The sequence below is a fragment of the Oryctolagus cuniculus genome, chromosome 2, assembly GCF_051225735.1.
Source record: "Oryctolagus cuniculus isolate XC-2025 breed Fujian yellow rabbit chromosome 2, ASM5122573v1, whole genome shotgun sequence".
Classification (NCBI taxonomy): Eukaryota; Metazoa; Chordata; class Mammalia; order Lagomorpha; family Leporidae; genus Oryctolagus; species Oryctolagus cuniculus.
In genome coordinates, this window is record NC_142868.1 from 15,843,838 (window position 1) to 15,869,400 (window position 25,563).

The 25,563-nt window shown below is 36.4% G+C and overlaps 1 protein-coding gene across 4 annotated transcripts in view; it reads left to right on the forward strand.

Moving 5' to 3' along the window:
• SLIT2 (slit guidance ligand 2) overlaps positions 1 to 25,563 on the forward strand; it is a 397,114-nt gene that overhangs the window by 271,867 nt on the left and 99,684 nt on the right. For all 4 annotated transcript variants that reach the window (XM_051830459.3, XM_051830475.3, XM_089326979.1 and 1 more), the window contains exons 10-11: positions 16,056 to 16,127; positions 16,606 to 16,677. In XM_051830459.3, the coding sequence (XP_051686419.1) occupies positions 16,056 to 16,127; positions 16,606 to 16,677 (144 nt within the window). The remainder of the gene's footprint in view (positions 1 to 16,055; positions 16,128 to 16,605; positions 16,678 to 25,563) is intronic.

Sequence of the window (25,563 nt, forward strand, 5' to 3'; positions counted from 1 at the left end):
GATGAATTAACAGAATAAAAGACAGAGTTGACAGTTGAATCCATCAGATGGCCAGGGGAAAGGAGATCTAGAGAAGAAAGGCCCAAGAACCTAAATGAGAAGAGCAGAGGACTGCGAGAGGGTGGGAAAGACGGGGTGTCCAGGAAAGATGATCTGCAGGCATAGATACTGATGCTTGTGAACCAGCAGAAGTATGAGAGAACCCCGTGCACCTCAGCCAGCTTGTTCTCCGAGGATTTAATTTTGACAGGTGGTAGGTAAGCAAGCCACTTCTCAGAGTCCTAAGCAAGGAACTGTTGAGAGAGCACATAAGCAGCTGCTCGGCCAAGAAGCGATTTTTTTAAAAAGATAATCGTGGCTGTAAAGGACAGACTTAGATTCTTTTAATATGAAACCTGCAATTGTTAGAAAGCTGGAAAGAAAAAAAAATGGTTTTAGGGAGAAGCTAGCATGTGAAAGTTAAATATGGTGTATGTGGCGCAAGATCATTCTGAACCCAGAAGGGAACTGGCCAGCCCTCGATCATAAGAAAAGGGGAAGAAAAAATTACTGAGGCTTGACAAAAGGAGAAGAGTAAGTTGTAGAAATAATATATCGAAAGCAATATGAGACATTTAAAATGACTTATCTTCTTGTAGTCTATTTTATTTTTTAACGTCAGGCTTTCCTTCTACTCTGTATGCTCAATAGATTCTGTATAATGGTGGAATGTAGCGGCACAGAAGTTGCACTAAATAATATGTCCCATTGGGTTTGATTGTATTGAAGAGGTAGTGTATCAAGTAAAGCAACCATAAATTAAATTTATAAGTAGAGATGAAAACATATGTGAAGTCATATGTGAATTTTACTTCTCTGATTATTACATTGTCAGCTTTATCAGTAGAGCATCTGGCAATAAGTCATATGGATATTTAACTCTAACACAGTACCTCTGTTATCATTTATTATAGTGGCATATCTTACTAGCTTTTATTTCTCTTATTTTTATAAGAAATTAGTATTCATAAGATGTGGAAATAAAGTTATATACATCTTTATACTTTATAGAGTAGAATATTCTATATAGGATACTGAAAGTTATAAACTTCCCACGTAATTCATTTTTTTGAAAACCTATGTTTTACTCGTCATTTTCAGTAGAAATGTTTATAACAACTTATCAGCTATTTCAGTCAACAGTGTTGACTTCATTTTCTGTTGTGTATTGCCTTCATTCTAGAAAGTGTATCACAATATAATCCTACAAAAGAAAGTATGCATGTCCTATACTGTCTAGAAACTGAAAAGATGAAAAACTGAGGGTAGAAAATTTGGCTTTTTATTTTCTGATTTGTTAGTAACTATAGATTCATGCCTCTTGTATTTGCTAAAACAATTATTTTTAATTGAATACTTCATTTTAAAAAATTTATTATTTATTTGAAAGGCAGAGTTATAGAAGAGAGAAAGAGAATTCTTCCTTACTCTGATTCATTTCCCAAATAGCCACAACAATCAGGGCTGGTCCAGGCCAAAGCCTGAAATTCTGTCCAGGCCTCCCGTGTGGATGGCAGGGGCCCAAGCACTTGGCCGTCTTCCACTGCTTTCCCATGCACATTAACAGAGAATTAGATCAGAAGTGGAGCAGCCAGGACTCTTAAACACCTCCCTGCAACAGGTGTTGCTAGTATTGAAGCTGGTGTCTTAACTTTCTGCACCACAGTTCTGGCCCCTCAAGCAATTATTTAAAAATCTATATAATAAATATGTCCTCCCGGATAAAGTATAAGCTCTATGAAGGCAGGAATTTTTTCTGTTGTGATACTACTGAATACTCAGCAACAAGCCGGCACCGCTGCTCACTAGGCTAATCCTCCGCCTTGCAGCGCCGGCACACCGGGTTCTAGTCCTGGTCGGGGCGCTGGATTCTGTCCCGGTTGCCCCTCTTCCAGGCCAGCTCTCTGCTGTGGCCAGGGAGTGCAGTGGAGGATGGCCCAAGTGCTTGGGCCCTGCACCCCATGGGAGACCAGGAGAAGTACCTGGCTCCCGGCTTCGGATCAGCGTGGTGCGCCGGCCGCAGCGCGCTGGCCGCGGCGGCCATTAGGGGGTGAACCAACGGCAAAGGAAGACCTTTCTCTCTGTCTCTCTCTCACTGTCCACTCTGCCTGTCAAATAAATAAATAAATAAATAAATATCTATATAATAAATATGTCTTCCCTGATAAAGTATAAGCTCTATGAAGGCAGGAATTTGTTCTGTTGTGATACTACTGAATACTCAGCAACAAATCCCTAGGCACACAATAGACACTGGGTAAGTAGTTGATGAGTATTTATAAAATTAAAGGCTAATTTAAAATCAAGTGCTTAGAACAGATTTATCTCAGAAAGAGTGTAGCTTCATTAACCAAGATTAAGAAATAAAATCTGCAGGAGTAGCATTTTCTTTCTCAGTAGACATACGGATGCTTTTTTTTAAGCAAAAAATCAGGAAGAAAAGATGAAAGGAACAGAATGGTTGATGGCGTGGGCTAAAATGCGGATATAATACTAAAACTTCACTAGTTACCTTTCCCTGTCTCCATACTGGTTGGATTCTACTGTTTACCTGTTTCTAAGCTCTTTTTCTCTTTTCATCTGACCAACCCAGCATCATTAGGTAGTCTTCTAGAAATATATTAACTCCTTTCTTCTAGTGCCTCTAGCTATTGAACTCAAATTTCTCAGACTGACAGCTACATTCCACTGTTGAAAGAGATAAAAGCTCAAAAAAGTTTAATAACCTTGTGTTTTCTTTAAGTTCAATTGTAAAGTGATTAAACTGGAAACACTTGACTCCAGAGCCTGTGTTCCTTCTTTGATCAAGCTGGGACTTATTGGGATATTATAGAAGAGAAAATTGGGGAAATCATGGTACAGAGGAAAATAGGGCAAGAGAATCTTCAAAATCTTTCCTAGGAGGAGAACTTAAAAAGAGCAGAGAGACAGACAAGGTATTAAAATGTACAAATGTTTGTAAAACGAGGGCAGTCCCAGGTTATTTTATATCTGTTACTACTATAATGTCATCTTTTCTGCTGTTAGGTTCTATTTTTGTGTATTATGTTTGCACAGAATTTAATACATTTTAATTTGAAATTTTGACTAGCGTCAACTAGTTCGACTATAAGCATGCCTTTAAGCATGACAGAGTGAGGACATTTCTATTTCTTTGACCATTTCTGCCGCCATACTTACCATTCCTCGAGTGAGAAGGGCAGATGGAAGGGCTCCTATCACACCATCAGGAGAGCCTCCCGTATTTGATTCCTTACATAGAAAAACGTTTCAGAGGAATGTGGACTAATGGAAAGCAGATAGCAGGGAAAACTGGAACATGTAATGTATAATAAAATCAGATGTTAAGAAAGAAGCTGTAGCTTCCCTGAAACCTTCTCAGCACTTCGCTGCTTTGAGCTCTTCTGGTTGAAAACCTTGTTCCCAAATGGATGGGCTGCTTAAGCCAAGTCTGACATGATCTGGTCCCTAGTAGCAAAATCGTTAGTAGCAAATTGAGTCTGTATATATCACATCCTCAGAATCAGTGCTTAGATCACACTTTTAAAGTATAAACTTTTGGATATGATATAATAGATTGCTGTAATGTAGCCTTTTAGTTGTCTTAATTCATGAAAAGGTCTTCTGCACCTCTTCAAGTCATTATACAGAATTTCTATAAATCATGGAGCACAGTCAGGACCTGGTTGTAACTGTTTAATATATCTTCTTTTCTGTTGTTTGCTCATGGCTGCCTTTTCAGGCTCAGAAACTGGGAGCCTAACAGTTCTTTTCTACAATTTGTCTGAAAGATGCACATCAAGGAAGAGCTCAAAGGATGGATAGGGAGAAGTGGTAGTAGTTCTTAAGCCTAAGGCAAGACTTCTGGGTGTGTCCAAAAATATACTGCAGATTCCAGAAGTTGTAAGCCTTACTGAGTATGCTAGTCAAAGTGGAGAAATGCAAGAGAAACACTTTGTTGAGTAAACTCACTGAACTCCATCTAATAATGCAAAAGGCCCTTTAGAAGAGATGTGCAAAGAAGGAGGTTGAGTATTAGCCTTGGAAGTATTTTTGTTCTTTTTCTATCCTCTGCATTGCTAGCATTTGTAATTTTAAAGGAATAACACTGAGAATGAGTCTTGAATACTGTAACTGATTACAACTGCATTTATGATACTGTATATAATTTTGAACATTTTATTTTGTCAATTTCTGTTTAGACAAATACTTAATCTCATGGACATCGGTTTTTTCATATGATTTAAGAATTTGGACCTTCTGAAATTTTATTCTTCAATTCTCTCAAACAATACTTACACAATTTTCAAACTACATATTTCAAAGTTATCTGACATGTAGTAAGGGATATGGAAGCTAGATTTGATCAGTTTGCCTATCACCTATCGAGGTGTGAAAAGAATTAAAAATACTCATGAAATCAAACATGACTGTGATTTTTTAGTATCCACTTACTAAAATATTAACTAACAGCACAGGTAGGGTGTATTACTAGTTCATTTTATTAGGCCAATTTTTAAAAATTTGTTTAAAAAATAAATACAGTTTACAATTAGGCTAGTTGTTCATTACATGTGTAGGATACCTAAATTATTTAGACAATGGTAATAAAATATTTAAGGAAACCATATGATATCATTTTAAGATATAATTTAACATAAAGAACTAAATTTTCCATAATCTTGACTTTGTCTTGTTAAATAAGTCAGTTGGGAATTTCAAAGTAAAATTGTTTTCACTGTGAGAAGATTTAGTTATTTCACTATAATAGTACTTTAAATATAGTTATATTCAACTCGGAGATACTAAATGCAATAAGATGGTAGATAGAGTTCAGAAAATATTATAAAAGTAAATATTAGACCAATTGTACCTGAGTCCGTAGTTTTACTAGGGCATTTGTTAACAACTGGGGTACTTGTTAGCATTTTGTAGTTTTCAAAATTCCTAATGTTTTTGTTACTTCAAATCCAACCACAGAATTAGCTATCGAGTGGAATGACTTTGGCTACACATTTTATGTTTTTATAATTGGATGCTCTGCAGTGTAGCTAATTTGACAACACTCAGTATTTTATGCCTATTAGAAATGTATATAGTATAAATTTTTAAAAATATCTTGTATCATACTTGTCAAAATGATAAGAAATTACAGAATAATTTTGAAATTAATCAGTTTCACTGCATTTCTATTGAAACAGAATGTAGGAAACTATATATTCTCTAAAGGTTAGCAGGAAAAAATTTTTCATTTTTTTACTGTAGGAAATAGTTTTGTTGGTTTTTATATATAAATTGGTTTCAAATAAGAAGCTATTATCGGCCGGCACCGCGGCTCACTAGGCTAATCCTCCGCCTTGCAGTGCCAGCACACCGGGTTCTAGTCCCGGTTGGGGCGCCGGTTCTGTCCTGCTTGCCCCTCTTCCAGGCCAGCTCTCTGCTGTGGCCAGGGAGTGCAGTGGAGGATGGACCAAGTACTTGGGCCCTGCACCCCATGGGAGACCAGGATAAGTACCTGGCTCCTGGCTTCGGATCAGCGCGGTGCGCCGGCCTCAGCGCGCTGGCCGCGGCGGCCATTGGAGGGTGAACCAACGGCAAAAGGAGGACGTTTCTCTCTGTCTCTCTCTCACTGTCCACTCTGCCTGTCAAAAAATAAAAATAAAAAAAGAAGCTATTATTCTGCTGTACTGAATTAGAATTACTTTTGCAAATTTTGCTTTGAGAGCTTCATAAAAGCAGAAATAAGGAGTATAGTCCCTAAGTACTATGAAAGGGCCAGTATTTCTTTATCAAATAGTATTTTTCCCAGAAATGTCATGAAATCTTAGGATGAAAATAGAGACATCATCAAGTATATATGCAAGTCAATATTATTTCTTTCATGTACCAACATACACAAGGCCAAAAAACAAAACAGCATGAATTCTTTCAGGATTGTTTCATTATATGAATAAGCATAAAGTTATTTTATGTAAAAGAATTTAAAAAAATTTTTACATTTATATAAAGCATAAAAATTTCATATATTTTCATACATACAGTTTTAAGAGCATAATATTGTTCACTGTTATTTTATTTCCTTATGTTTGTAGATTATATTTTCTTTAAGATTTACTTATTAATTTATTTTAAAGGCAGAGTTACAGAGAGGCAAAGGCAGAGAGAGAGAGAGAAGTCTTCCATCTGCTAGTTCAGTCCCAAATAGCCGCAACAGCTGGAGCGGGGCTGATCTAAAGTCAGGAGCCAGGAGCTTCTTCCAGGTCTCCTACACAGGTACAGTGGCCCAAGGACTTGGCCATCTTCTGCTGCTTTCACAAGCCATAGCAGAGAGCTGGATTGAAAGTGGAGAAGCTGGGACTGGAACTGGCGCCCATATGGGATACCAGCGCTGCAGGCGGAGGCTTAGCCCACTATGCCAGAGCACCGGCCCCTAGATTATAGTGTCTTAAATTTTCATATCGTCATGTTATGATAAGAGCCCAGAGAAAGACATAATCATTCAGCTTCCTAAAGAATGCAGAGCACCAGCTCATTATTCAGCACCAAAAGAGCCCTTCAGTATATTTGCCATCTCCTGTTAATGCTTAGGTTTCTGTAGCCATTCTAAGACTGTGTCCTTCAGCAAGTAGTTCCACAGGGAAGAACTCTACGATATACTATGTAAACTAAAAGTACAGTTCCATATGCCATTTCTGAGTTCACTAGTAATTACTGGAGTATTTCCACCTTTATTTTGGGATAATTCCCAAGTTAATATGTATAGCATCAGCATCTTAATTACCATTTAAAGAAATGGTAGAATAATTACCTTTAGAAGGTTACATATTTCCATTAGTTAGAAAAACTATTTTTTATTAAAACATCGGTCATGATATGAAAATTATTTGTACCTACTACCCTCTAACTTATTTTTTATTGATGGCTAATTCCCCCAAGAGTTATATTATTGCTTGTATAATTTATATGGAGACACACATTTATATACTATTTTATTTAGTTGTGTGATCATTCAGAGATAATGTCTGGCCAACTGGCCATAGACGGCCTGCAGAATCACTTGGTCTGGCCCTGGCAAGGCATCCACAGACGGATTCAAAATTCAGTAAATCTATAGCAGGCTAATTTTTAAGTCAGTGATTTTGTATTGCCCATGAATAATGTTATCAATATCCAAATAGCCCTTGGCAGTCAAAGGTTCCCTATCCTTGAAACCAAATGGCATTTGTTTATACTGTAATGACTTTTTAAAAAAATTTATTTATTTATTTGAAAGGCAAAGTGATAGAGAGGCAGAGGCAGAGACCCCAACTATTTTTTTTAAAGTCCAAAGAGAGGTAAATACTAATGCAATAGAAAAATGTGTGAAAGTAGCTTCTTTTTTTTTTTTAAAGATTTATTTATTTATTTGAAAGTCAGAGTTACACAGAGAGAGGAGAGGCAGAGAGAGAGAGAGGTCTTCCATCCGATGGTTCACTCCCAAATTGGCCGCAAAACGGCTGGAGCTGTGCCGATCTGAAACCAGGAGCCAGGAGCTTCTTCCAGGTCTCCCACACGGGTGCAGAGGTCCAAGTACTTGGGACGTCTTCTACTGCTTTCCCAGGCCATAGCAGAGCTGGATCAGAAGTGGAGCAGCCTGGACTAGAACTGATGCCCATATGGGATGTCAGCGCTTCAGGCCAAGGCGTTAACGCACTGTACCACAGCACCGGCCCCCTAAAGTAGCATCTTAAAATGTGTATGCTCTCAATAAATATTTTGTGTACCTGCACTATATCAGGTAATAAGGATGAAACGACACAGTCCAGCCATCAAAATGTTTGTGGTGTAGAAAGTTGAATATTTATGCAAACAGTTCTTCAAGTTGTCTAATCAAGAAGATAGGTGTGCACAGAGAACTTAGAGAAAAGGCTGCCTTGATCTGCTCAGGATAATAAAGTAAGCTTTATTTGGATAGTTTGGATTTGGATAGTTATAACATAAGTTATGGGCCATACACAATTATCAACTTAAAATTAGCCTGCTATAGATTTATTGAATTTCAAATCCTGCCCACAGTTGCCCTAGCAGGGCCACACCAATAGGTTCTGTGAACTTTCCCCCGACCTCTTCAGGGAAAGAATGGAGGCCTCCTCAAATGTAACGTAAGAACTGTGTCTGTGTGAGATGTCACGATGTTACTCATTGTCAGGATGAATTAAATCATCATTTGCTTCTTTATATTTAATCAACTGGAGAGAATGAGCTGAGAATTCATGAAGTTCAAATGCTACTAGTAATCAACATGTGATCTGCTTTTAGGAAAAAGATCTTGGAAACATGACTGGGTTCAGGGGTGCCAGAGAATGCATACTCATTGAGGAACATGGTTACAGAAGTGATGTATAAAAACTATTGACGTATTATTTTTAAATCAGAGGAAAGTGTTTTTTTAAAACCAGAACATTATGCAAATAAGAGACAATGCATTGCCTGAATCATAGTAAGTATCCAAAAGGCTTTAGTGATTGAGAAACAGAATCATAGAACCTCTGAGTGTTTTTCTCTCTTAGAAAGAAATACTATAGATGAAAACTTGGTTTTACTGATATTGTGTTCTCTGTCACCCTGAAATCCACTAGTTATGTGCTAATGCCCATTTCTGTTTTGGGGGAGCTTTGCTTTAATTTTCTCTATGACTAAGCTATTTGATTGTGTATACTGAGTTTCCTTGCATTTGAATACATGTCCCTGTGAATACAGGCAAGAAAATTTTAGCACTGTTTAGAAGGTAGGCAGGCAAACGCACACACACACACACACACACACATTGCTTTTCTACTCTAAATACATAACGACCAAATGGAAAAAGTCATTTCTTTACTATGAAAACATCAATTAAATTTACACTTGGAGGAATGTATCCTACAATGACATCATAAGAAATTAAATAAGATTAAGGAAATGGATACTTTTCAGGAACAAGTCAGTCCAAGAGAGGGATGGCTGATAATCAATTAGTATGGACACAGTCCTCACTAAGGCAAAAATGCTAGCTCTATTCAAAATATGTCCCGAGAGGCCAATAAATTTATTAAACCTGCAAAGTTCTGGACAATTACCAAACAGAAATAATACTGTAGTCTAAAATGCATTGGGCCATTTTATGTCAAGACAGATGAAGGATTTCAGTGCCATGTGTTTACTGCTAAAGTTGGAAGTAACATTCCAAAGATACAAAGTACTTTATGATTATTATGTAATAGGCAGTAGATTCCTAATGTCACAGGAACATTGTTGCTTCCTCCTGTTCAATGTTGAGATGTTACCTAGATACAAAGATGTGTTGGCCACACTGAGCAGTTTAAGATTCAGGAGCTACAGTCATTCTGCCTCCCCTCCCTTTGCTCTATTAAATCTATGTTGTATTCTGTGGCAGCTGTTTTTGCCATTTATGTTAAAAGCAGATGGAGAAAATGCAAAGAACTGTCATTTTTATTGCCATGTATAATCAGCATCTGGGCTCTATGTAGCAGACACAATCAATCCAAACATACACTTTATTGGGTATTGTAAAAATTTTTTGGTTTCTAAGATAGTCTTCAAATCAGAGAAAGTGCTATTTTAAGCATGGTTATCATGGAAATGGCAGCCGGTTGTATTTTTTCAGCCTTGATGTGAATGATACATAGATATATCTGTTTAATATACAGTTACTTAGGTATTTGCATAGCCATATTGCTAATTTGTTTTGAAACATTATTGGGAATTATACATGTTTATTTCACACTAGAGATCAAATCATATGTCAAGTTTATACCTTTCAATGATATCTGTTTATGACTAATTCATACTGTAGCCATTTTATTATATAATGTTGTAAATATCTGTGATTATGAATATACAAAGATATCCTCATAATTTTATTCTCTTGCCTTTTATGTGAGAAAATCTAACCTTTATTTTCTTTCATTTCATACAACTTTTATGAAAACATTTATGATAAATTCTATTTTGCTCATTTCTCAGGAAGAGAAACAGAGAAGGAAAATAACTTTCGCAAGGTTTATGGAGCTAATCATGGGCTGATCCATGTTATAAAACCAAAGTTCATACTTTTAATCACCAAAGGACACACATTTTTATTTTTATGTATGCATATACACAAAGCCTATAATATTTCTTGAAGATGGGGATATTTAAGGTTTCACATGTGGGCATTATTTCATATGGTTTGTCAAAATGATTTGATGTGAAAAATATTTAGAGCACAGCAGAAGAATTGAATGCCAGTGAGCTTAAATTGTCATTTAAATATGCTAATATCATTTAATACCTTGTAAATGACTTCAGAACTAAGTTCGCCTTTTTAATTGCCCAATCGTGCTGTGTATTGTGTACTCTGCTGATGTAAGGTCTGCATGCTGATAACCTCTATAGAGGATTTAATATGGCACATAGTCCATCAGTGTGCAAGTGACAGAATTGGAATTCACCGGAATGAAAGTTACACCTGCACATAATTGCCAATCCTGAAGGTCTTATGTCCTAAAGCAGAGCATACCCTAGGATATTACATTTTCTATGATATTTAAAATAGACACCAGAAACTGAGACATGTTGTTTGCTGTTAGCTATTTTGGAATTCTAAAGGTATGAAAACATGTTACACAAAGTAGTAGTAATAAGAGAGTGGATGGACAAAGATATGAGTGACAGTGATGAAAAGGAAACATACTTTTTTGATTGAACCAGTTAGAAATGTGTCTCCATTTTCTGATCTTGTTGAACATTTCATTAAAATTTTCTTTTAATTTTGAAGAAGTGGTAACAGCCATTTCTTGGGTATGGATCGATTGATGTATAGATATATAAATACAGACATACATGAATATTCCTTAAAAAGCTTGGGAAATAGAATTAATGGATTATTATATGGGTGTAAAACATTGTGAAAAGGATGCATTGGAAAAAATTATGAATTTTCCATGAATTTTGAAGATACCTGCATGCATGCAATCCTGTGTGTGTGTGCATGTATAATAAAATATTTTGGAAGCATGGATATAAAGTCCATGGAAAATAGATAGCTATACATGAAAACTTGTTCCTTGTAATGTGAGATTCATATGATTTTTTTCCCCTCTACTCACTTTGCTAAATCTATTTTTACTTTCAAACTCAAAATACTCAGTTTTCTCTGAAGGACGGCATTTGGAAGGCTCTTAATTATGGTAGATTTCATCCTCAGCATGCAAATACATCCTACCCATCACACTATCTGTTTGTGTAACCCTGAAATGTGTTTAATTAGATTCTTCATGGAACAATGGGTTCAAATTTGTGCTCTATAAAGTTCAGCAGATTCTGTGCTATTAAAGCAGATTAAGAGACAGCAAAGCTAAAAATGGAAATTTATTTGTTTTTTATTCTTTTACTTTAACCTGGAAATGTTAATATTTTCCCTCTTTTTTATAATTGGCTTAAATGTCCTCCCCATTAGTAGGAGGGAGAACACCATTTAATTTAAGTAGTGTTTGTAGTTTTGCAAATATATTCTAAAGTTCTTGAAAGGAAAAAGACCATTTATACTAAAGATTTATAATTTTCAGGAGGTACATATCCATTTATTATTTGTCCACTAAAAAGGATACAACAGACGTTTTTGAAATGTTTTAAAATTTATTGTTTGACATCTGTCAGTGGAAGAATATTTTTCTGGCTGAGAATCTGTCTCTTGGAAGGATGCAATTGTGTTTTGCCTTAATGGATTGCTGAGATAGCACAATAAAAACCAATTAGCTGCTGAGTCAGTATGAATAGCCATATAAACTCTATTTCCAATACTCAGTTTTTGGTAAAAGTTTGAAAAATAAATAGATAAAGAAAAACAAGCAACTCTATTGTACACGTCATTGTTCAGCTTCCTGTTTTATTGCAGATACTTTGCAATATGAAGACTGGATCATGGTGTATTGCAATAATGTACTATCTGTGCAGCATCACTGTGTTATGTTTGAAGTACTATTCTTGTATAAGAAATTGCATGCTATTTGATCACTAATTCTTATTTTAAAAATTTACTTGAAACCCGGAGGGAGAGGGAGAAGAAGAGGAAGAGGGAGGGAGGGAGGGAGGGAGGGAGGGAGGGAGGGAGGGAGAAGAGAACCTTCCAATTTGCTGATTCACTTCCCAAACACCCAAAATGATGTCTAGCTAGAGCTAAAGCTGGGAGCCTGGCACTTAATCCAAGTCTCCCCTGTTGATGGTGGAAGGCAGTCACTTATGCATTCATTAGCACACCTCTCAGGATCTGTATTAGCAGGAAGCTGGGGTCCAGGGATGCAAATGGGTTTCAGACCCATGCATTTCAGTGTGGAATGCACTGTTAGAGTAAATGTCTTTATTGAATGGCTTTTCGAGTATGCATTTTTTAAAATAAAATCCCCAGTTTTTGTTTATATTTTTGTTTTCATTAATATGGGTAATTTATCAGTGAAATTAATTGATAAGTGCAAGCTATAACATATATTTGAGTACCCTTAGAACAACTAGTGATCATTGTAAGTATTCTGTACTCTAAGACATTCAAGTAATAAATTCACTTAAAATTTTCCAAGGAAGACCTTCATTTACATGAAATGATAGAATTCATTTGGACCACATTTGTGAGCTGGAGTCACTGACATTTCAGAACTGTTAATACTGAATATGGCTTTAAAAACTATATTTAGGAAATATGCTTTGAAATCTGTCATTAATTTTTATTAATAAAACCTTGATATGGTTATGAACATTTCCGCTTTTGATCATCATTGAATTCCAGTTATACAGCATAATGTTTTGCACCAGATATATGTTAAATATGTGTGGAATGGGCCGGCGCCGCGGCTCAATAGGCTAATCCTCCGCCTGCGGTTCTGGCACACCAGCTTCTAGTCCCAGTCAGGGCTCCAGATTCTGTCCCAGTTGCCCCTCTTCCAGGCCAGCTCTCTGCTGTGGCCCAGGAGTGCAGTGGAGGATGGCCCAAGTGCTTGGGCCTGGCACCCACATGGGAGACCAGGAGAAGCACCTGGCTCCTAGCTTCAGCGCTGGCCACAGCGCGCTGGCCGTGGTGGCCATTGGAGGGTGAACCAACAGCAAAGGAAGACCTTTCTCTCTGTCTCTCTCTCTCTCTCACTGTCCACTCTGCCTGTAAAAAAAATACAAAAAAAAAAATATGTGTAGAGTTTTTTAATGTATTATGACTGATTCCTTTAGAGTCTTTTCAACGACCTGAAATGATACTTATGAAAAGTGTATGAACTGGCTATGAATTACTGTTATAAGGAATCTACCAGTTAGTAACAAATATTAATCTTTCATTATCATAGTCCTATGCTGTTGTGAATAAATCTTCAGACATTGAAATGATGTTTATGGACCTAGGTGCTAAAAAACTTCTCTCAATATTCAGTGATGTTCCCTGTGTAGTTGTTTTCTTGTATTTTTATTGATTACATTTTAAATATTTAAAAATTTAACTCTAAGAGAAGCTTATGACCACAGAAAGTTTCTACAAACCATCAACTCAGAACATTTTAACCAATAATATGCAGTGAAACATTAATTTTTCTTTGCTAAATTTAGAGTTTTTGAAAAAAAAATACCATTTCTTAAGGCTTAGATAAATAATGCAGATGTCACATCTATATTTGCTTCCTCTGGTTTATTGCCTGTTTTATGGTTAAATCTGCTCCTAGGAGCCAATGACGTGGTGAGAAGGGTTATGGGAAATATGAAGAGAATGTGGTGAGCTAAGAGCAGAGGAAGTAAGATAATGTTCTTACCATAAAGGAAAGGCATAAGCAGTCATACCTGAGGCACTCTGGGAAAGAAGGGACTCATGCTTTAGTTTTCTTGAAGTAACTAATCATTGTTAACAGTAGTGTCAAAGTACGCGTAAGCTAAATGCTTCCTCACAGGGAAGAGGTAAGGATATGAAGTACATTTTGACAATGGAATATTAAGCAGGCATTGAAAGTGATGTCTTACAAAATTTTAATAATGTAGGAAAACATGTATGTTGTTACATTGGCTGTAAAGGAACAACTTGAAATTCTATATACAGTAAGATCTCAATTATAGAAAAAAAGCAAAAAAAAAAAAAACCCACAAAGGAACATTGATCTCAGTGCATTATGAGTGATTTTAATTTTGTACTTTACATATTCTGTATTTTCCAAATTCTGTGATTATGCTTTGCTTTGTCTTTAATGTGAATGAATATCTTCTGTTGTTTGAAAGGGGAGACATCAGGACCAAAATCGTAGGTGATGTAGAAAGAACTTTACTTCCTGTATGAGGGAGAGCGGAGCAGTACCTTGAGCGAGAGGAGTATTAGGGGCTTAGAAGGTGAAGCCATATATGAAGCAAGAGAAGAGTTGAAAAAGAATTAAACAAGTGTACAGTGAGAGCCAGGAATGATAGTGTCACATCCAAGGAAAGAAGGATTTTTAGCAAAATTGATGCCACAGTAGATTGAGGAACGTCATTGCATTTAGAAATAAGGGTCAGAGGCGACTGCTGAAGAAACCATGGCAGTGTGGTAGATTTAACACCCTAGGGATATTTTGTTTCCTTTTATTTTAATTAAATATTGCTCATATATGTTGAAGATTACCAGCGTTCAGTGATAAATTTGTACCAATGTATACAACACATATATAGTCAATATATACTCAATGCATTTACATATAAATATTTTAATGTATATACATGTATATATTTCACATACACACATACATTTAAATAAGCATGTAAATGTGTAATGTGTGTGTATGTGTGCATATATACATGTTTTTAGATCCAGGCAGGAAAATCAAACTCATATCTGGTAATTCCATAGATAGATTTAATATGGAGTATGAGTTCTAAGATGACACAGAGAAAAAATATGCTGCCAGCCCCAAGGCTTCTAAGAAAGAGATGTGATCTGAAATTAGGGGTAATCCAAGCAGGAACTGAAACCATAAAGAAGATGAGGCACAGCCACAGACCACTGTTGAGGTACAGAAGGGGAGAAACACCCTGGTTTTCTCTCCCTCAACCCTTCAGTCTCCCATCAGTGTTTCTGCTTGCCCAAAATCACAGAAGCTAGTTGGCCAGAGAGCCTGGGATACGTGGTTCAATGGAGGCAGCTCTCTGGGATGTGAAATGGAACAGAACAGGAATAAGGGATGGGGAATGTTTTTTAGGATGTTTATATGGAGAGCAAGGAAGCTCAACATTTTTTGATGAACTAAAATATTTACCAAAAGACATAATGAAATCTACTCTTTTGAGTCATTCCTAACTAGCTGGGTAAAATATTGTCTTACTCTGAGAGCAGGACCATAGATTAAATGATGTCAGGGAGTTATTTTCAACTGTGTAATTTTAGCGTATCATAAAAACACTTCAATTGTGTTTGAATGCATTTTGCCGCAGTGGTTTTTACGTGAAACATTCACATAATGAAGCTACAGAGTCCAGACTGTCGTGCTGAAAATATCTATAACATTCTTAGGAGATTTTGCCTCCAATGAAGCTTCAGAATTAATTTTCTGAGGATGGCAATTATTTTTTGCACCATATAGTATGCTTTATGTAGACGGAAGAATAGGTTTATAAGATAATATTCAGCAGCTTTCTTTGTGAACATTATGGCTACATGTATTCAGTGTTACTACACATTTCTCTTACTTATATTAAGATTATTAAAATGTACTCTCAAGCTAATTTCTTAAAGGTATTTATTTTTTGGTATAAAGTACTGGCTTAAATATTGATAATCAATATTTTTAAAACAATATTTCTATTCGTTTTATGATTACCTTAATCTCAGTTGGTTCCACATTTTGTGGACAGCAGAATTAATTTTAGTAGTCAGTATTGAGGGAAAAATTAATATACTATTTGTGAAGAGCATCAAATTGATCCCTTGACACAAATCCTGGTCTTGGATTAAGCATATCTCAAAGTTAACATTCCCATTTAAAAATTTTGTTTCTCAATTTCAGACGTTTGGAACAGAATGCAATCAAGGTCATCCCTCCTGGAGCTTTCTCACCATACAAGAAGCTTAGAAGAATGTGAGTGACAGTATTATGTAATATGTGTAACTTCAAAAATTATATAGGTTATGGCCATGCATAGAAACCTAATTATGAATCATTAAGTGTGTGACAGCTCAAATATTAAGTGTTGTGACTGATTGCTAGTTCTAGACTAAAACTTCAATCTTAATAGCTAAACTATGTAATTTTTACAGTGCTTTGTAATTTGACATACTGATTCACACAAATGTGAATGTATATAGTCAATATATTATGCAAATTCTCACATATTCTATGGTCAAAAGGCGTAGCATTTTTAATGAGAATTCAGGAAAATAGCTGCTGGTTGATTTAAAAAGCATAATTTAGGATTCTTCAGATGTTTCATGTGGCAAATTTTATACAAGTAGCAATAGGTGGAACATTGACAGGTGAAGGCTGTACATGGAATGCGCCTGCAGTAAACCTCACTGGCACCTTGTGTGATTTAACGGAACCCTGTTTCTGATTGTAGCGACCTGAGCAATAATCAGATCTCTGAACTCGCGCCAGATGCTTTCCAAGGACTGCGCTCTCTGAATTCACTGTAAGTATTGATGGTGTGGAAACAGAGCAGAATCCACAACGAAGGGTGGCTGTGACTTCTAAGTTGGCATTTAGGAAAAAGACTCTCCTACGTTTTCATTATGAAATGGACGTTATTAATAATACTAATTATCATTCATCATTAATGATTCCATCACGTTTATGGGAGACTGCTGCCTGTCACTAAGATTAGCAGTTAGTAATGGTATGCATTTTATGGTTTGTCAATTTTGCCACCAATAGAACTAGAGTAAGAGCTCATTTTGGACAAAGTTTTCTTTCTGAAATAAAGGGACAGTGTTTATTTTGGTGTCGTCTAGGTAGTTCTGAGGCTATAGCCACCATGTAAGGGGACTGTCTCAGCCCTCTTTAGATTGATGGCTGACGCCATCTTGCTGTGAAGGTTGAAGATTACCAAGGAGAGGACCCCTCCTCCATTATTTGTTTCATCACCTTGTGACTTTCCTGAAAGAAATAGCTTTAAACGTGCCAAGAACATAGATAAGAGTGTATGACAGCTTTTAATGTCAAGAAAACTTTCAGAGAGATAGCTATGTAAATTAAGGATGGTCTAAAATAAATTTATAAAAGCTACTGTTCTTTCAAACTTGTAAAAATTCTTTAACTTTCCACAAAGTAAAATGATGTTTAGATTAAGTTTTATTCAGTTTGTAATTGGAGGCTAGCATCTTTATGGTTTTCAAGACTAGATTCTTGGAGATGAGTTCTTACTGAAGTGAATTAGCACAGTCTTTGGGATTTTAGCAGTCAGGGATGGCAAGTGAGAATGCCAAGATACATGAGGGACACATGTAGACCCAGATAAACACCTCAGTTATGTGGAACATTTACTCTCAGGCTTACCAAGGGGAGGACTAGACAGCGGTGCTCATGTGGGCACATGGGTGTTCAGGCTGCTATGCCGACCTGCTAGAATATGGAATGTTATCACGTTACCTGAAGTATGTGCTTGGGCTCATTTTTGTTGTTTTGTTATGGAGGTGAGTGTGGTGGCTAGTTGAAAACCAAGGCCTGAAAATGTAGACTATGGTCGTGTGCTTCTCTTAGAGTGGACTCTTGGGTTTTAACATAACAAAATTCAGTGTAAATTTTAGTTACATAACCTATATTCTCCAAAAACTACTGTGTATATCATCCTGAAAACTAATATTCTCCAAGTAGAACATTAACAACCTCCTAACCAAATAGAAAGACAAACAAAAGCCAAGTTACTGTACCAGTTTTTGGCCCTTCAAATATCTGTACTTCATAGAAAACTATTAAAATAGTTCTAAAAAATAGTTTTTAAAAAAAGTAGGGGCGGCACTGTGGTGCAGTAGGTTAATCCTCCACCTGTGGCGCTGTCATCCAATACGGGTGCCGGTTCTAGTCCTGGCTAATCCTCTTCCTATCCAGCTCTCTGTTATGGTCTAGGAAAGCAGTGGGAGATGGCCCAAGTGCTTGGGCCCCTTCACCCATGTGGGAGACCCAGAGGAAGCTCCTGGCTTCAGATAGGTGCATCTCCGGCCATTGCAGCCATTTGGGGAGTGAACTAGCAGATGGAAGTCCTTTCTCTCTGTCTCTCCCTCTCACTATCTGTAACTCTACCTCTCAAATAAATAAATAAATAATATTTAAAAATGTCAAAAAATATAAAAATGAATGGAGAATTCTTAGTTATGTCTGCTTGCCTGCTGAGTTTTTTATTGAGCTCTCATAATGTTAAATTGCCTTTTATGGCTTTGAGAATTAAACTATACTCAAGTATATAACCAGATTTCATTTGCTAACAGAGTAAAAATATTTTAAAATGGTACATTTCCAAATAAATCTATTGCATTTTACATGAAAGAAAACCAAAGTCCATTGTAAATGATTGCCAAAATGGTATCTGTTACATAAAACCAGCCTTAATTTGCTAAATATTTTCAGGTCTTTCCTGTTGAGTAAATACTTTACCATTTATTTATTATTTTAGCCTTAATACTTATTGCATATTATTTATTGTATATAATTATATTACTATACATGAATATATTATATGATATATAGCATAGTAATAGGAAACTTTTTAAAGATTTATGCCTCCATTAAATCAGGATTTTTTATTTCCTTCAATGAGATAGCAATGTAATTTCTAGAGTATTTTTTTTTTATTTTGACAGGCAGAGTAGACAGTGAGAGAGAGAGACAGAGAGAAAGGTCTTCCTTTGCCGTTGGTTCACCCTCCAATGGCCGCCGCGGCCAGCGCGCTGCGGCCGGCGCACCGCGCTGATCCGGTGGCAGGAGCCAGGAGCCAGGTGCTTTTCCTGGTCTCCCATGGGGTGCAGGGCCCAAGCACCTGGGCCATCCTCCACTGCACTCCCTGGCCACAGCAGAGAGCAGGCCTGGAAGAGGGGCAACCGGGACAGAATCCGGTGCCCCGACCGGGACTAGAACCCGGTGTGCCGGCGCCGCTAGGCGGAGGATTAGCCTAGTGAGCCGCGGTGCCGGCCAATTTCTAGAGTATTTAATAAAAATTACGAATTCATCATATTTATATATTTTATATTAACAAAATTAAAAGCTAGAGCAGTATTGCACAGTGCTAGGCATATAACCTTTATGACATTAGATAGCTTGTGTTCAAATCCCAGTTCTATCATTTCTCTGGTATACAGCTGAACATGTTATTAATTTCCCTGTACCGCAGTTAACCATAGTTAGCCCATCTCTAAAACAGGGATAGCATTACTACCCTGCTTGCTTTGTTAAAGCACAGAGAGAGAGGATAGGTATAGGGATGACAAAGTCGTCCTGATACATGTCAGGGTGACGTTTCTGGATTTTAATCATCCATGGGAATTTTTATGCCCAAGAGCCCCAGCACATGATTTTGGTGGATTTTTTTTCCTTTTTTTTTTTTTCATTACCCCTTGCAAACTATTGCAGTTCCCTTACTCTAATTTCATTAAGTGTCACAGATCCCACAGGAATCTACACTGAAAAGAGATCATTATTCCACTTCAGTTTCCTACAGACTTTTCTTGGACTGACGTTAATTCTCCTACTCGGAGTTTACTGTAGGTTTTCAATAAAAATCGAAATGCAGCATCTCTATTTTGTCCCGTTCTTTTCCTTTTCTTTCTTTCCTTCTTTCTTTTTCTCCTTCTTTTTTTCTTTTTCTCTTCTTTCTCTTTTTCTATCTTTCCTTCTTTCTTTGAAAGGAACAGATACAAAGAAGGGAGAAAGAGAGAGAGAGAGAGATGGATTGATCTTCCATCTGCGAATTTACTCCCCAAATGGCCAGGGCTGGGCCAAGTTGAAGCCAGGAGCCAGGAGCTTCTTCTGGGTCTCTCATGTATGTGCAATTGCCCAAGCACTTGAGCCATCTTTTGTAGCTTTTCCAGCTTCATTAGCGAGAGCAGGATCTGAAGTGCAGCAGCCGAGACTCAAACCAGCATTCATATGGGATACCAGCAATGCAGATGGAGGCTTAACCTTCTACACCACAGTTCTGGCCCCTGATACTTTCTTAAAAAATACTTAAATGTTATAATTCTCAAATATGCATTATTTTTATTTTTGGGATGTAACTGTGTTAACATTTATTGGAATAGTAAAGTGTTCCCATAGCAACTTTTTCATGATAGCGGTCTTACAGGTTCCTGTGTTGGTCATCTTTTCCATAAGAGCTCTGTCTCTGCCAACCTTCTAAAAACCTAAGAAAATTCAGACTGGCCACCCATAGTTGCTGTCTCTTACTACCTGATGTTGAGCTCACAACAATTAAGCTGGGTTTAACATTCTTAACCTTCCTTCCAGTAGCATATATAACAGCTGTCTTAAGATTTCCCTATACTTTCAAAGCACAATAAAACTATCAGCATAATTATATGCTCTTTATAGTATCCTGAATATAAGTCATGTAGAAGCATACTGTAGAGAAGCTATGCAGTTTGTCATTCTTGGTATTTGTATGATATTGTTCAAATCCTCACGTATTTGTTTTTTGTTTCAGCTGAATTTATTTTCATCTTCCAACTTTTTTAAAGAAATTATCTTTCCCTCTTAACAGTATAACACAAATTCTCACTGGACTTCTTGCACTTTATATCTTTATGTAACAAAATGTCTTTCCTTCACTTTTATAGATTTTGGCTCTATTTTACTGGCTGTCATCCTACTTCTTCGCCCTTGTATTTGGATTTTTTTTAACTCATTCTCCTTACTGCTTTTTTGATCTCACTGTTGTATAAAAAAGTTCCTGTCTATAGCATTCCCATACCTTTTTGTTATGAAATATCTGTAGCATCACAGCTAGTATTTATTTATTGTAACAGTTTATAGTTGCTGAAATCTATAACAATAACACCTGTACAGATAAAGTTCCCACTTCCTTGCATGAACTCTTCCTTTTTTTCACCATTTACCCAACTTGTCTTATAACTATAAACACTTTTGATCTATTTTTAATAGTTTTAGACAAGAGCATAGATTTAACTTTGTAAATATGGCACACCTTCTACATGGTACACCTTTCATGCTATTTGAGCAAACCTTTGAAACAAAGGCCCAAATGAACTATCTACTAAATTATTCACCCATTGATTTTCATCTGGTACCCCACAATTTATGAAGGTTTTTTACCTTTCTTATTCAAGAGCATTCAATATATTAAAACTTCTTACTGAAAATTACATTTTGTGGTTGCTTTTTGGAAACCATATCTTTCCCATCTTGGTCATATAAGTGCTCAGAACATAGAGAAAATGTTGACAAACAATAACATATGGATCCATTCTAATTGGGTACCATGCTTAGAAAACTTTGCTTGGCAAAGTTTCTGAATGCATTAACTGAATGGTCTTGAACTGAATACCTTGAATTGCTGCCATGGGGTTACAGATAACTCTTTCATATACTGATTTCATTTTGTTTGGGTAAATTCCCAGCAGTGGGATTGCTGAGTCAAATGGTAGATCTATGTTCACATTTCTGAGGTATCTTTGTACTGTCTTTCACAATGGCTACACCAGTTTACATTCCCACCAACTGTGGATTAGGGTACCTTTTTCTCCAAATCCTTGCTAGTGTTTGTTATTTACTGATTTTTGTGTGTGAACCATTCTAACTGAGGTGAGGTGAATCCTTATTGTGGTTTTGATTCTCTGATGGTAGTGATCCTGAGCATTTTTTTCAAATGTCTGTTGACCATTTGAATTTCCTCTCTTGAAAAATGTCGGTTCAAGTCCCTTATCCATTTTAACAGGATTGTTTGTTCTGTTGTTAAATTTCTTGTGCTCTTTATAGATTCTGGATGTTAATTTCTTATCAGTTGCATAGCTTGCAAACATTTTTCCCATTCTGTCAGCTGCCTCTTCAATTTGCTGAGTGTTTCTTTTGCAGTGCAGAAGCTTCTCAGATTGATGTAATCCCATTTGTCAATTTGGGCTTTGATATCCTGTGCTGCAGAGGTCTTTTCCAAGAAGGCTTTGCCTATGCCAATGTCTTGCAAAGTTTCCCTAATGTTCTCTAATGATTTGATGGTATCAGGGCATAGATTTAGGTCTTTGAACCATTTTGAATCAATTTTTGTGTGGGGTGTAAGGTAGAGATCTTGTTTCATTCTTAGGCAAGTGGAAATCCAGTTTTCCCAGGACCATTTGTTGAAGAGACTGTCCTTGGGATTGATTGTAGCTTCTTTGTCAAAGATAAGATAGTTATAGATGTTTGGATTGATTCCTGGAGTTTCTATTCTGTTCCATTGGTTTACAAGACTGTTTTTGTGCCAGTACCAGGCTGTTTTGATTATAAGTCCCCTAAATATGTCTTGAAATCACATATTATGATGCCTCTGACTTTGTTTTTTCTTTCTTATAAAATTGTTTGAGCTATTTGTGGTCTCTTGTGTTTCCATATGAATTTTATTATCGTTTTTTCTAGATCTGAGAAGAATGTCATTTGTATTTTGATTGTGATTGTGTTGAATCTGTAAGTTGCTTTCAGTTTATGGACATATTGATGATATTAATTTTTCCAGTCCATGAAGATGGAAGATTTCTGTCATCTTTTGTTTCTTTAATGTTTTATAATTTTCATCATAGAGATCTTCGATGTCCTTGGTTAAGATTATACCAAGATATTTAATTTTTTGCAGCTATTATGAATGAGACTGATCTTAGAAGTTCTTTTTCAGTTGTGGAATTGTCTGTGTATACAAAGGTTATTGATTACTGTGTGTTAATTTTATATCCTGCCACTTTACCAAATTATTTTATGAGTTCCAGTTGTCTCTTAGTGGAGAGCTTTGATCTACCTATATATAGAATCATGCCCCTTCAGCTACAGATTGTTTGACTTTCTCCTTTCCAATCTGTATCCATTTGATTTCTTTTTCTTGCCTAATGGCTCTGGCTAAAACTTCCAGGGCTGCATTGAATAGCAGTGGTGAGAGTGGGCATCCTTGTCTGGTTCTGTCTTAGTAGGAATACTTCCAACTTTTCCTCATTCAATAAGATGCTGTTGGTGAGTTTGTCATAAATTGACGACTAGATTGGGTTGAGGAATGTTCCTTCTATACCCTATCTGATTAAGATTTTCATCATTAAAGACGTGGTATTTTATCAAATGCTTTCTCTACATCTATTGAGATAATTATATGGCTTTTGTTCTTCAATTTGTTAGTGTGTTGTATCACATTTACTGATTTGTGAATATTGAACTATCCCTGCATACCAGGGATTAATCCCACTTGGTCCTGGTGAATGATCTTTCTGATGTGTTGCTGGATTCAATTAGCTAGTATTTTGTTGATAATTTTTGCGTCTATGTTCATCAGGGATATTGGTCTATAGTTCTCTTCCTCTGTTGTGTATTTTTCAGGTTTAGATGATGCTGGTTTCATAGAAGGAGTCTGAGAGGATTTGCTCCCTTTCAACTGTTTTGAATAGCTTGAGAAGAATTGGAATTAGTTCTTCTATAAATATATTAGATAGAATTCAGCAGTGAAGGCATCAGGTCCTGAGCTTTTCTTTGTTGGAGGATCTTTATTACTGATTTAATCTCTGTATTTGGTTATTAGTCTGTTAGGTTTTCTATGTCTTCATGAATCAGTTTGGGTAGATTGTATGTATTCAGGAATTGATCTATTTATTTTAGGCTTTCTAATTTGTTGGCATATAGCTCTTTGTAGTAATTCCTGATGATTCTCTTTATTTCTACACTATCTATTGTTACATTTCCTTTATCATCTCTGGTTTTATTGATTTGGATCTCCCTTTTTTGGTTACTTGGGCCAATGGTTTATTAATTTTGTTAATTTTTTCAAAAAATATTTGTTCATTTCAATGATCTTTTTTATTGGATTTTTGTTTTCAATTTTGCTTACTCTTCTCTAATTTTAATTATTTCTTTCCTCCTACAAATTTTGGTCTAGGTTTATTGATGCATTGATAGTTCATTTATGTGATACATTCCAAGTTCTGGATGCAGGCACCATTTGCTGTAAACTTTCCTCTTAACATTACTTTTGCTGTATCCTGTAAGTTTTGTTATGTTGTATCATCATTGTTGTCATTTGTTTCCATAAGTTTTTGGAATTGTCTTTTGATTTCTTCTATATCCCATGTATATTCAGGAGCATGTTGTTCAGTCTCCATGTGTTTGCATATGTTCTGGAGACTCTTGAGTTGTTAATTTCAGGTTTCATTCCATTGTGATTTGAAAAGATACATTGTATGATTTTTATTGTTTTGAATGTGCGGAGATTTGCTTTATGGCCTAGCATCTGGTCAATCCTAGAGAAAGTTCCATGCACTGAAGAAAAGAATGTATATTCTGCAACTTTGGCATGAAAGGTTATGTAAATATCAGTTAAGTCCATTTGTTCCACAATGTCGATGAGCTCTGTTGTTTCTTTGTTGCTTTCCTGTATAGTTATCCTTCCATTGATGAAAATGGGGTGTTGAAGTCCCCCATTACTATTGTATTGCAGTCTGTGTCTCCCTTTAGATTCATCAACATTTGTTTTAAATAGACAGGTGCCCTGGCATTGTATGTATATACATTTATTATGGTCACATTTTCCTGTTGAATTGATTCCTTAATCATTGCATAGTACTCTTCTTTGTACCCTTTAACAGTGTTTGTGTTAAGTCCATTTTGTCTGATATTTGCATAGCTACACCTGTTCTTTTCTGATTTCAGTTAGCAGGGAATATTTTTTCCATCCTTTCATTTTCAGTCTGTGTGTGTGTTTGTTGGTGAGGTGTGTTTCTTGTGAGCAGCAATTAGGTGGGTCTTGTTTTTCTAATTGATTTAGCCAGTCAGTATCCTTAACTGGAGAACTTAGGCCATTTACATTCAAGGTTAATATTGAAACATAATGACTTCGCCCTGCCACTTTTCCATAAATATTCCTGTTGTTTGCTTTGGATTTCCTGTGTACTTTTACTGGGCATTTTTCTGCCTTTACATTCTTTCAAATGGTGGCTAGCTTTCTATGTTTCTGTGTGTAGCACATCCTTAAGTATCCTTGTAAGGCTTTATGAGTGGTGACAAATTTGAATTTCTGTTTGTTATGGAAGGTCTTTATTGCTTTTTTTTTTTTAAAAAAAAGATTTATATATTTGAAGTCAGAGTTACACAGAAAAAGAAGAGACACACACACACAGAGAAAGAGAGATCTTCCATCCACTGGTTCACTTCCCAGTTGGCTGCAACAGTTGTAGCTATGTTGATCTGAAGCCAGGAGCCAGGGGCTTCTTCCAGGTCTCCCCCATGGGTGCAGGGACGCAAGGACTTGGGCCATCTTCCACTGCTTTCCCAGGCCATAGCAGAGCTATATCACCAATGTCATGGGTTACTGCAGTCTGATCCCACCTGACTCTTCAAAGCTGGTGTTCCC